This window comes from Rousettus aegyptiacus, unplaced genomic scaffold (assembly GCF_014176215.1).
Source record: "Rousettus aegyptiacus isolate mRouAeg1 unplaced genomic scaffold, mRouAeg1.p scaffold_m13_p_7, whole genome shotgun sequence".
Taxonomy (NCBI): Eukaryota; Metazoa; Chordata; class Mammalia; order Chiroptera; family Pteropodidae; genus Rousettus; species Rousettus aegyptiacus.
The window spans coordinates 21266412-21280257 of record NW_023416310.1 but is presented as its reverse complement, the minus strand read 5'-3'; the positions used below and the strand labels follow the sequence as shown (position 1 = coordinate 21280257).

Genomic DNA, 13846 nt, shown 5'->3' with positions numbered 1-13846 from the left:
CATTATCAGTTCATGTTATCTTGATAAGTGGTAGCCTAGGAACAAGGTGATAAAAACAACTGAAAGGCTTACAGAAACAGAACTGAAGCAAAACTTTGAATTGATAAATGAAGCATTAATATATAAGCCATCAAATGTTTTATTAATTGAACTGTTTTAGTCATTAGAAAAGTTTGAGTCCTTTTAATAAGGTCTAGTAGAAATAGTTCCAGTCAAATTGTGTACTCCAGTCATTCTGTCTTGAAATATATTTCTAGGTATTAGTTAATATTGCTTTAAAATAGTTGTATTCTTTGCTGGTATAGGAAAAAAAAAAAACCATAATGGACTATGGGTAAGATTTTCCCATTCTTAATTAAACTTATAACAGGAAAAACTACCGAAGATTTGTTTCAGCCTCTATCCTATATAAAACAGTCAAAACAGGGATATGGGAGAATGAAGAATCAAATTTCAGGTAAGTAATCAGTAGGATATGAGACTTCACCTCGGGTACCATAGCTTCAGAATGTAAGGCAATTAATGCAACTTAATTTAAACGAACAAAAAGGACATTCTTGTTTAATTTGGTACACAGTAGCTTCACACTCTGTGGTATCCGCATTTAAAGCAATATGAAAGGATTATAGAGTAATATTTTTAATGGTCGAAATTGCACATGAGCATTATTTTTTATGTGAATGGTGATGTATTTCAGTACCTTAGTTTTTAAAATATATGTAAAACATAATTCCTTTCAAAAAATAAACTTAATTTGAAAACTTGGAAAATAATTTTTAATAAAGTAGGGTAGCTTTAAAGGTGATGTTGGCAGGTGTGAATAAAGTTTATGGCACCATTTTGATGCAGTTGGTTAATTCTATTTCCTCTTTTTTGTTCTCTCCTTCCCTTTTTTGGGTTAGGACCCAATAGGTCAAAACTACAAGATATGCTTGCTAATTTGAGAGATGTTGATGAACTTCCTTCATTGCAGCCATCTGTGGGTTCACCTTCCAGACCAAGCAGCTCCAGGCTTCCTGAACATGAAATAAATAGAGCAGATGAAGGCAAGTATTTAAGACACTCTGGTGCATGAAAAGCATGTGGATATACATATCTAAAGTCAGCTATTAGTAAGGACTCTAAGAGAAGACTGTATTCTACAGATGTTTGAGCTACATATTATTCCCCAAATATAGGCTTTCTTGCATTCAGTGGTGTTTGAGCCCAACTTCATTCTTTCAGACTTGCAAAAGGGCGCAAAGGCTTAAACCAACTCTAAATTCAGTTTAGAATATCTGCAGTTTCAGATAAAGCTTCCATAGTTTGTGTGTGCTATATATATTTATTTATTTTAATAATTCAAAGGACAGTGCCACAGTTCAGAGGCACTATAATCTTAAGTTCTAAAGAGTCTTAGCAATTCAGTGACAGTTTATACTCATTGTTGCTGTCAGTCCCATCAGCCCTCAGGTCTGCTGGCTTAGTAACTGGTGTGTTTTTTCAGGTTATACTTGGCCATTTCTAGAACATTAGTTAAATTAGCCCAAACAATATGTATGGTCACGTCCCAAAAATCTTGGTCTTTTTTTAAAGAGTCATTTATATTTCACACCTAAATAAAGTTTTCTGAAAGTGTTAGAAATGAAAACAAAAAACACCTAGCTGCAGACCTAATTTCATAGTCTTGCGTGAAGAAATTTTGGCATGAAAATTGCTTTTCTAATTTAAACAATTCCCTCATCATTAGTAAATGTTTAGAGTTGTTTGATTCCCCTCAGAGAATATATGATATGTTTGGGTAAAACTCATTTTTATTATTGTTCCTTTATTGTATGGTAGTTTGAAAATGTCTTACCTAATTTATACTTTACTTTGTTCTCATAAGGATTCTAAGTAGAGTTTCTGCCACTATTTTTTAAAGCGCATAACTGTACTTTCATTTCTTCAACAAATATTTATGATTAAATCAAAAGTTAAAGAAATAGTTCTAAAGGTGAAAAACACCCTGTAAATCCACTTTTCTACATATACTAATTAATATAGTTGACTTGTGTCTTTCAAGAAAAAATTAATTTACTTCTTAAAGAGCCAAAAGTAAACTACTAAATTCATCTAATCAACTCATAAATATTTGTCATTAGTAACCACCTCCAGAAAACTACTGAAAAACCATCTCTGACAGTTTGTCATTTACAAAAAATGGCATTTTGCTTTCACCTGGATCTTCTATGATGGTGACTGCGGGTATTGAATTGGTATGTCCAGTGTTATAAAGAGAGAGTATTTATATTAATTGCTAAGTAAATCTGACATCCTGAAGCACAGTTGGAAACTAAAAGTGTTCAATGGACACTTAAAATAATACCTTGAAATATACATTCTTAAATGAAATACAACACCTACAGAAAACTGTTGAGGTCAAAAAAATGTAGCTCAGTGAATTATCACAAAGTGAACTGAACTGTGTCACCACTGCCTGGGTCAAGAAGCAGAACAGTACCAGTGCCCTAGAAGTCCTGCCTTCTAATCACGACTCCTTTTTTCTTCTCTAGAAGCAATCTTGACTTCTAATGCCACATATTTTGTCTCATATAGGCACATTTTACAATCATAATCATTTTTATTTGAAACTTTCTGTATTCTTCCAGGTTATAAAATTCACAATTTTGTTTAAATGAGACCAACAGTATTCAAAATCACTTGATGTATATGTCTAATAATTGATAGAAATAACTTGGGTAATTAGAATGACATATCAAGTGAGGAAAACCTCCTTTTATTTAGTCACATTATTTTACTGCAGTGAAAAAGAAAGGACAGTTGTCTATTGGATTTGTTTCATGTTTTACTTTTCTAATTAGATGATACTTTTAGCAACCAATTCTTTAGGATTTTCTGCTCACTGAATTTTATCATGTTTAAAAGCATTTAGAAATAATCAAATGTAGACCTGCCCTTTTGAGATTAATTATTGACTCTTGAGAGGTTTTTGTGTTTCTTTTGTCTTCCTTCAGTGGAAGCACTGACATTTCCTCCATCTTCTGGGAAGTCATTCATCATGGGAGCAGATGAAGCCCTCGAAAGTGAACTGGGACTTGGAGAGTTGGCAGGCCTTACAGTGGCCAATGAAGCAGATTCACTCACTTACGATGTGAGCAGTAGTTTCATTTTTGTTATTTTACATTACTTATTTTTTAAAAACAAAAAGATGGCAATAAAGAAGCAAAACTTCTTTACAAGTATAGAATTTGGTTCATTTTTAATCACAAACTTTGAAAACATGAACATATTATAAAGATAAACAATGTTTTTCACATCATATAGAGATTAAAATTATGGTCTTTCCCTAAATCTATAATTCAGTTTAGCTCATTTATCGGTTTTAGGTAAAGAATTCCCTTTTCCATTACCAAGTTTGGGTTTGTTTTATATTTTAGGACATGAGTGATTAATTGAAATTTCTGGCTGCCTAACAGCATTATTCGTCTTGCTGCTTTAGTGAACCATCAGTGCATACTGCCTGGAAGGGATTTTTGCTGTTATTAGGCAGGGATGTATACAGGGTGCTTTCTAGATATTATGGCTAACCTATCGGTGGGTTGGACCAAAACCGAAATCCTTATACCTTTATGCATCTCAAAAACAGTTGTTTTATAAATGCATTTATAATTTGTTCATCATAATAGATTGTCAGAAAATCAGTTGCTCATTCATAAAGTATTTACAACCTGTCTTTATCTCTTCATTGAAAATCCTCTCACTTTGCTATTTCATTATTTCTTTGGGAATATAGTGTATAGCTCCTGCCACCTGGGGGATGTAGGATGGATTCCTTAGCAAACTATGGATATGACAAGAAGGTACTCCAAGGACAAGCCCTCACCACCCACTCCTCTTCCTGCACATCAAAAACTCTCAGTGTCTGTGCTAACATTCATAAGTGTTTCGGGTTCTTCTTCCAAAAAGCTGAAATCCATATGCTTTTTTACCTTCCATCTTCGTCCATTTTTTCTTCATCCAGAACTACTAAACAATCTAATCTAAATGGGCTTCTTACACTTTATTCTTCACATTTGTGATACAATTAAAAAAAAAATGTTTCCAGTGTTTTTATATCCTTATATTTACATCTCTTTTAAAAACACCATTTAGTTGACTTTTTTTTTCATTTAACCTTTGACAAACTTTTAAAACAGAGCATTTACTGATGTCTTTGGATTTAAGTCTGCCATCTATTTGTGCCACTGTTCTGTATTCTTTTTCCTCCTATTTTTGCCTCTATTGGGATTAAATATTTTTTATTCATTCCTTTCCCCCACTATTTAGAGTCTATACACTTTTCATTACTCTTTTAATTGATACATTAGAGATTGCCACATACATCCTTTAGAACACTTTTAACCATATTTTTAATCAGCTTAACAATAAACCACAACCTTCGGACCAACTTAACCATATTTTTAAAACTCCCACCCTACATCATGTCATTCTTATTACCTGTTTTCTCTATAAATCTACCTCTAAGATACTGTTTTTTACATGTAATAATCAGTTAGGATTATCCATTTACATAATCCATTTTGCTTTTTTTGTTCTCCCCTGCCTGTATGACTGTACATCTGAGATCACTTTCCTTTTACTCTAAGAATGCTTCTTACTTCTCTTTAGTGAAAATCAACCTACTGGTGCCCAATTGTCTCAGTTTGTGGTTTCTTAAATTCTCTTTATTTCTCCTGAGTGGGTTAACTTACCTCTGGTATTGAATTCCAGTTGCCAAGGTTTTTCTTTTCTTTTTTTTATAAGCACTCCAAATATAGTATTGCATTGTCTTTTTTTGTTGTTTCTACTAAAGTCAACTGTCATTTCTGTTGTTGGTCATTCAATGATAGTCTGATTTTTTTTCTTCCGATATTTCCTTACATCTTGATTGTCAGCCAAGGTTTATTTTTATTTTTATTTTTATTTTTATTTCACTTTCTTGACATTCTTAGACCTTCTTGGATTAATGTTTTCATCAATTTTGTAAAGTTCTCAGCCATTTCTCTTCAAACACTGCTTTTGCACCACTCTCTCTTGTCCTTCTGGAATTTTAATTATTTTATTAAATCTTTTATATTCTCTGTCTCCTATTCCCTTTTTCTTTACTTTCTGTCTCTTGTTTTTCTATACTTCAGTCTAGATGTTTTTTGACTCATCTTCCAGTTTATTAATTCTCTCTTCAGTTATGTGTAATTTGTAATTAAACCCATCTATTGCGATCTTATGGTTTTTGCTTCTAGAATTCTTCATTGTTTACAGATTTCTTCCAAATTTTTCAATTTTGTCTTTTATCTTTTTGAACATAGTAAGCATGATTATTTTATAGTTTGAATCAGAGACTCTGTAGTTTTGTTACTATTATGTGTTGTTTCTGATTTTTTTTCATTTTGTATTTTGTATGAGCACAGTTACTTTTTATTATGTCCAAATAATCTCAGCTCTCTAACAAGAGCAGACAGCAGTCAACTCATTTGTTTCCCCCAACTTCCTAAACCACCCCCCACCAAGAATAGCTAGCCTTAATTCTTACGAATAGTCCATTGCATAGTTTTATTTTCTCTTATTGTCCCAATTGTGACATGTCTTATCCAGATTTTTCTGCAGGTTTTAAAACTTCTGGGTTCTAAATTATAGTTTATATTGAGTGTAGCCTCTGAAGCTAGACTGCTTGGGTTTGAATCCAGACTCCTCCACTTTCTAGAGAGCAAGTCATTTAACTTCTTTTTTCCTTACATGTCTAGTCTAAATTAGAGATATGTTAATTACTACTTCATAGAGTTGTGAGTATTAAGTGAGTTAATGCATGTTAAGTCTTTTGAATAATGTTCAAAATAATGTCTCAAAGTATTGGTTATTGTTGATATTATCTTGTTGTGTTTTGTCATTATAATTTTAATGTAACATTTCTCCAGTGTGTTTCCAGTACTTGCCCCACTCTTGCTTAAACCCAACATGATTAATTAGCCTTGGGGTGTGAAGAGTTCACACATAGTGCTAATGAAAAGTCAAACACCAACCTCTTTAGCTTTCTTGTTAGTCGGAATGAAAAAGTAATGCTTTTTTTCTTTCAGTTGTTGAAATGGAGTTTCTGTGGGAAAAAAGCAACATAACAATGTGTATGTTTTTTTTGTAATAATCTGATTATCTCTTCTGATTTTAACATTTTTATGTTTTCAGTCTATGAACTTTACCAATTTGACTTAAAAAAATTAGCTCTTGTTAAAAAGTATTGAAAATATCAAAAGTATGATCATATTCTATAATGTTAACATGTTTAAGGATAACTTAGTTTTTCAACTCTTACTCAATCAGTTTCTATACTATAATTTAGGTTGAAATTAGTTGGCTTCTTCATCATCCTAGTTTTAAAGATCCACTTGATGTTATTAAAATATTTGATCTTTTTCCTATATTGAATTGTTACTTTTTTATTATTATTATAGTGTTCATGTTTCTTCAAAGGAAACCACTGTTGACATAATGCTAATTTTGCCTTTTGATTTGGTTATTTACATTTAAAAATTATATTGTTTTGAAAGTTGCAAAATGTGATAGTTTAATGACAAATCCATTAGAATTAAGGTTGAAATATAGTCTTTTTTTCCCTACCCTGAACTAAATGTACAGGAATCTCTTTTGTTTCTCTAATAGATAGCAAACAATAAAGATGCATTGAGGAAGACGTGGAACCCTAAGTTTACACTAAGAAGTCACTTTGATGGCATTCGAGCCCTTGCTTTCCACCCCATTGAGCCTGTTTTGATAACAGCATCAGAGGATCACACATTAAAAATGTGGAATTTGCAGAAAACAGCCCCAGCCAAAAAGTGAGAATATTCTACTTAAACTTTATTTGAATTTTTTAATTAACAAATTTTCAGAAAAATACTCACTTTATTATTTACTGTTCCCCAAATAGCTCTCTTAGTTCTTTCTTCTGCACTAATTCACTTAGAGTATTTTTTTCCTCATACTCACAATCTAATATTAGGTTGAAAAACTGACACTTAGGGAGAAATGGTGCCTGATGGTTTCCCAGGTTTTGCGAATCCTAATTTCAATCCTTATACAGTATTATAAATGTCTGTCATATTTATTTACCTGTACTGAAAGTTTCTACTGTTGTTCTAAATGGGTAATAGGCATGTTTAATCATCAGCCTTCTACCCCAACCCTACCCCATGGTTTAGAAGGTTTGGAATTATGGAGTGGAAGGGAAGTAAGATTGATTAGGAGGGGTGAGGGACCTCTCTTTGTTCTTGTCTTTCAGCCTTGACTCTTTAGGTACTTTCCATATCCACCAAGATGTCTAGACTGAAAGACAATATCGTTGCCATCATTTAATTACTAGTCTTGCCTTGGTCCCTTGGTTCTTCTCTAAGCATGGAAAGACATGCGTTGGTATAAACCCTTTTATCAGTCACCAAGCTAGTCCTGATCTCACTCGTTGGGGTCCTTATTAGAGCTCCTCCCCTTTCTTCCTTTGGTCACATGGTCCTGAACCCAGCATCTATTAGCAAGGGCCCTTCTGTAGTGTCAGACATTTCTTTTATTAGAAGAGCAGAAATGAACATCGGATAGAGATTACAAAAGTTTTATTACTGATAGAAGATAGCTATTGCCCAGTTTAAAAGATCGGTTACATTCCTGCCATGACTCATACATAGACTAGATAAAATGCTTCATTTTTAAGTCTTTATCAGTTTCCTGGACCAGATCTTGCTAAAACCAACTGAATTCTTGTTCGAATCAGGTATTTTCAGCAGAGAAAAATTATTTCCTGGTTATAAATTATGCCATTTGTCTTTCTAGTTTTTTGGTCACAATAGACATCACATCAGACTAGAGGATATGAATGTTTTATCACATATTCTTGACTAAAATTTAGAAAAATATTGAAACAAGTTTCTTGCTGGTGATAGCTTAGTGATAATACCTTTACATGTAAATGACAGCAACCTCTTTACCTTTTAACTTAAAACTTTGGAAATGACTTGAGGATGGGTCATATGCCTATAAAAACTTGCAATACGAAATAGAAAATGGTAGAGTACTCATACATGCAGTGTTCTGTAATGAGTAAACTGATGACTTGGACAGTTCTTTTGAGTATCAAGACATATTAGCCCTCAGGGGAAGACAAAGAAATTAAAGCACAATTTATTGAAATTCTGCATGCATGGTTCTGTGCTAGGTCGTGCTACTTATAGAATCTCATTTAATCCTGTGAGTATTTGTTGTTGTTGTTGTTTTGTTTTATTGTAAGCATAGAGGAATCCAAAGTTCTAAAAGATTAAATAATCAGCTCTAAGTTGGTTAATGAGAACTGGAAATTGAATCCAGAATTTAAGACATAATTCAGTCATACTGTTTATTTCCGAAACTTAGTGTGGTAAAAGTCCTCTTCCCTCCCCCATTTAGGAGTACATCTCTTGATGTGGAGCCTATCTATACATTCAGGGCTCATAAGTAAGTATCTACTTTTTCTTTTTCTTTTTCTTTTTTTTTTTAGATCGATATCACTATAAATCGGCCTAATTAGAATATTTTATTTATTTGACTTATGTAGTTGTCCTATGCATTTTTGTATTGAGTAGCTTTTTGTAATTGTAAAAGAAACTGGTAGAGAATGCAATGTTAAAAACAAGTTTATCACTATCAAACAGTGTTCCTGCTGAAATTTAATTTTATTTGCTTGATGTTTAAATGATATATATAGCTCTCTTCAAATAAAATTGTGGCAATTAGGTTTAAATGTTAGAAATCCTGACCTTTTTTCCTTAAAGATAACCTAGATAAAAATATCCAAGAATTTTTTATTGTGATCACGTATTTCTTGCGTTTCCTGCTTCTATATACATATTTACTTTATTTAGCACAGAGATTGGCATAATTTTTGTATAAAGGGTCCGATAGTATTTTTAGGCTTTGCAGGCCACATATTTTTTGTCATATATTCTTGTATTGACTTTAGTCTTGTTTTACAACCCTTTTAAAAAAGTAAAAACCATTCCTAGCTTAAGGACTGCTTAAATAATGAAGTATTCTTATTTTAATAAGTCCAATATCAGATTATTTTTGTGACTAGAAACTGGTTTTTATCTCCCAGAGGCCCAGTGCTCTGTGTGGTAATGAGCAGTAACGGCGAGCAGTGTTACAGTGGCGGCTCTGACGGACTGATCCAGGGCTGGAACACCACCAACCCCAACATCGATCCCTACGACTCCTATGGTATGAGTCCTCAAAGATAGGAAAGAGTAAAGTGTTTTTCTTTACACATTTTACATAGCACACATAGAATAAAATGAGGTAGTTTTGAAAATAAATTGGTAAAAGAGAACCACATTCTTTATTTTGCTAAAAAAGATTCCTGTATTTAAGAATCAATTTGATATATAACATTAAAAGAAAAAAATGTATTCTTATACATAATTACTAATCTGTAATCATATTTCATCACTATCCTTAATAAATAACTTCGAAGGAAAATGCATGTTGCCATCAACTTCTTGATAAGTTATTGGAGGGTGAAGAGGGTAATGACTTTTCAAATCCATGGAACCAAAATGTTTAAAAGGCCTTAAAAGTTAAGACATGCCCTTTAATCTTGGGAACAGTACCATGAAACACAAATCCTTATAATAATCTATCACTAGCTATTAACCATATATTTCCTTGCAGGAATTGACTATTTTGGTTTCCTCTTAAATTCTCGAATGGTACGAAGTATCTTATCAGTAAACCATATTTCATTTTCATTATCACTTTAGATTAATTTTACAAGCCTAAGGAAAGATAAGAAATTCAATAAACAAAATTTTCCCAACAATTATTTAATAAGCATTTACCATATATTTTGTAGATGGCAAACCTCTTCTCCCACTCCAATTCTCCTACAGATTTATCTGTTTCATGCTTTTCCTTACTTCCTTTATCTATCAGAGGACCAGTTGTTCTTATTCTGCCCCAAGACAGCCCTTCCCCTTTTACTCTTGGCCTCATTTTCTCTTGTTTCTTTTGAGACTGCACTCTACACTTCCCCTCCCTTCCCCCCACCCCCACTTTTTGTTGCTCCCAGCTTAAGACTTAATCTTCTTTGTTCTCTTTCTATCCTCAGCATACAAGTAAATTCGGATATCCCCCATCTGGGCAAGGAGAAGCCTTTTCTGGCTCCATTTTCTCCTCTGATTTCTTTGTAGTCTCTCCATCATCTGTGTTTCTTTGGTAATATTTTCTAGATTAGAAAACACAATTACTAGTTACCAATTTCATGTCTTTTTCCCTCTGCACCAACCCGCTGCATTCTGTCTTCTGGTTATACCACTTATATGTAACAAGATTTTCACTGACTACCTAACTGGCTGATCCAAGGGGTATTTTACATCTTTATATTTTACTAGATGTATTGGCTATTTGAAACTCTGGACCACTCCATCCTTTTTGTCATTTGTCTAATATTGACTTTTTTGACAAGGAACTCTGTGATAATTTGTTCCCTATCCTTCATAAACTCTAATTTTTCTCATTTTAAATATTGGCTTTTATCAAGACCCAAATCCTAACTCATTCTTTGCATTTTCCACATATTCTTTGTTAGATTGAGTTCACTTCTATGATTTTATGTGCTGTTGATTCATAAATCTCTTCTTTAAGTCTCATACTGTCTACAGAACATTTCAAAGTGGCTGTCTCATTGCCCATAAATCCCCACAAATGCTGTGTTTCTTTTCCCATATATTCTTTATTAGATAGTGACACCATTACCCAAATTAGAAACCTAAGAGCTATCCTTGATTCCTTGTTCTGTTTTACTATCCACACCTTATTACCTAGTCATTTTGCTATCACCTCCCCTGTCCCTTTACCAGTGCCCTCAGTTGGGCTTCATCATCACCCCCTCAATCTACTATAACACTCCATTTGCCTTCATCTTGATTTTGTCCAGTCCATTCTCACTACAGTCAAAGTTACTTTATTAAATACTTATTTTACCCTACTGTTCCTGGGAAACCCTTCAGTGTTTCCCTGTTGCTTTCAGGATAATTTCCAAGTACCTTAATACGCCTTAGAAATTCTGCCATAAATTAGCCACTCTCATCTCATCCACTTCCTGCCTCAGACTTCATATACCAGTAATACCAAATTGCTTATAAATTTCTTACATTTCTATTTTTCCTTCTGTGATTTTGCAGGTGCTGCCTCCTTTTCCAGAAATGCCTTCCCTCTATTCTTTGTCGAACATATGAATACTCTAGGTGTCATTCTCTCCAAGAAGCTTTCACTCATGCCCTATAATTGGTGTCATCACTATTATTATACGCATCACGTTGTCTTTGGAGGACAAGGATGGTATTGGTTCTTAATCATCTGTGTGGTTCTAGCATCTAGCATAGTGCCTAACACACAGTGTGTCTTTAGTACTTTATGGTATGACTGAGCTATAGGACAGATGACACCAGTAACATTTTAAACTTAACATCCATGAGCCATCTTGAAAGTACTTCTTCATAGAGTCATTGTGAGGATTAACAATTAAAGTTTTCAATTTGACTTTTATCATGAAACAGTGTTAAGTGATCCTCTTCCTGCTTTCTACCTCCCTCTTCCACATGCATATCATTCATATGTCAGTTACTGCTGTTTAAGAGTTTGGGAATTCCTGTAAGTCTCAGTTCAAGTCCATTATGTCGGCCTGTTGCTCCCAGGAATAACTGCCATTCAGATTACAGTAGGGGAAGTGACCTAAAGGAATATATCTAAAGCACTGCAGGAGGTCAGAAGAGGCAAGAGCTTGATTCACTTCCTCAGGGAATATGAGTTGTGCTTTCTCTGAAGGTAGATTAAATTCAAATGATTTATTTGTGTTAACATGTTTTTTAAAATAGCCAGACAAATGGAAGGAAAAAAGGGAAAGAGAAGGAATTACCTAATTTTTTTAAGAGAAAAATATGTATTTTGTAATTTTAATTTATAACTACATTTTAATTTTAAACTCTTCATTTGCATATTTCCAAGCCTATTTTTAATTATTGCAGCATTTCAGGAGAATAATAGACACTAGGAAGCATACTTTATACTATTATCAGGTGCTTTTGTTTTCTCTGGAATCTAAGTACTATTATAACTTGTTTTTTTCCTCCTGATTTTGCATTCTTGCTGTTTTGTGTAGATCCTTCTGTTTTAAGAGGCCCTCTGCTAGGACACACCGATGCAGTCTGGGGTTTGGCATATAGTGCAGCACATCAGCGTTTGTTGTCCTGTTCAGCAGATGGCACTCTCCGTTTATGGAATGCAACTGAGGTTGCTCCAGCCCTCAGCGTATTTAATGATAATCAAGGTACATAGTTTTTAAATATTTTACTGAATCTATTATAAAATTCTAAATTATCTAAATTATGTCTTATCTTAAAAACAAACATGCAAATAAATGATTCCACAACTCTTACTGTTTAAATGTAATTTGAAGGATTTTTGAAGTAATGAAAATATATTTATTTGAATTTCCAACTTATTATCTATAATTTTTAAAAGCCTAGTATTTGGTGAAAGAGCACACCTTAATTTTTTTTTATGGAGATATAATTTATATATAGTAAAAACAATATATTAAAGATACATTTTAATGAGTTTGACAAAAGTATGTCTTACATCAAGATATAGTACATTTCCTTTCCTCCTGAAACTTTGTGTCCTTCCTAATCAGTCAGTCCCCTCTCGCCATTCCCAACCAGAGATTTCCACCCCCTGTTGTGGTTTCTTTCATCATATATTAGTTTTGGCTATTCTAAAACTTCATATAAAGTGAAAGCATACAGTGTGTACTCTCTTTGTACCTAGCTTTTTACTTTCATTATGTTTTTGCGATTCATTCATTTTGAGTATCCATAATTTATTTTTATTGTGTAATATTATTTCATTAAACCACAATGTGTTTATTCATTTACCTCTTAATGGACATTTGGACTGTTTCCAGTTTTTGACTATTGTGAACAAAGCTGCTGTGAACATTCATATGTTTCTATTATAGGTGGGTAAAGATCTAGAAGTAGAATTACTGGACTTTAGAAATAGAACTGTGCATTTAACTTTATGTAAAATTGCCAAACTTTTTTCCAGAGTTATTGTGCCATGATATAGCACTGACAGCAGTGTATGAGAATTCCAGTTGCTCTACAACCTTAATTACTAACATTTGGTCTTGTCAATCTGTGCTTAACTTTAGCCATTCTGATGGGTGTGTAGCAGTATTTCATTGTGGTTTAATTTGCATTTCTTTGGTGAATCATTATTTTGAGTACTTTTATGTGTCCATTAAAATATTTTCTTCAGTAATATACACATTTTTGAACTGTTAGTTTGGCTTTTGTTTGAGTTGAACCAATGAAACAATCAGATTATATTGCTATATATATATCATTTTATTTTTTAATGTTTATAAATAAGCTTCAGTTTTAACCAAATTTCACCCTATTCTAAATGATTAGAAAAACTTTCTTTATTCTTGAGCTGTCATAACTTTTGTCTAGGTTTTGACGACTTGCCTCACTTGATGTTTGTATGACTCCCAATAACAATTTGAATTTTACTTTTTAAATTCTGTATTTTTGATGAGTTATAATTTCTAATAAGAGATGGACTTTTATTTTTATTTTTATTTTATTTTTTTCAATTAGAGTTGACATTCAGTATTATTTTATATTAGTTTCAGGGGTACACATAGTAGTTAGACATTTCAGTAATAAGGGATGAGCTTTTAAGATGAAGAATTCCCATGATGCCACTCTAAGCACTGCGTTAAGGTGGAAGCAGCAATACTTGTAGTCTA

At 32.9% G+C, this 13846-nt stretch overlaps 1 protein-coding gene across 4 annotated transcripts in view; it reads left to right on the top strand.

Annotated features, from left to right (window-relative positions):
• Positions 1–13846, top strand: part of STRN (striatin) — a 73137-nt gene that overhangs the window by 53541 nt on the left and 5750 nt on the right. For 3 of the 4 annotated variants that reach the window (XM_016162512.2, XM_016162514.2, XM_016162515.2), the window contains 7 exons: positions 371–457; positions 903–1046; positions 2997–3133; positions 6673–6848; positions 8443–8490; positions 9131–9252; positions 12191–12358. In XM_016162512.2, coding sequence (XP_016017998.2) covers positions 371–457; positions 903–1046; positions 2997–3133; positions 6673–6848; positions 8443–8490; positions 9131–9252; positions 12191–12358 — 882 coding nt within the window. The remainder of the gene's footprint in view (positions 1–370; positions 458–902; positions 1047–2996; positions 3134–6672; positions 6849–8442; positions 8491–9130; positions 9253–12190; positions 12359–13846) is intronic. The other variant, XM_016162513.2, reaches the window with a different exon arrangement.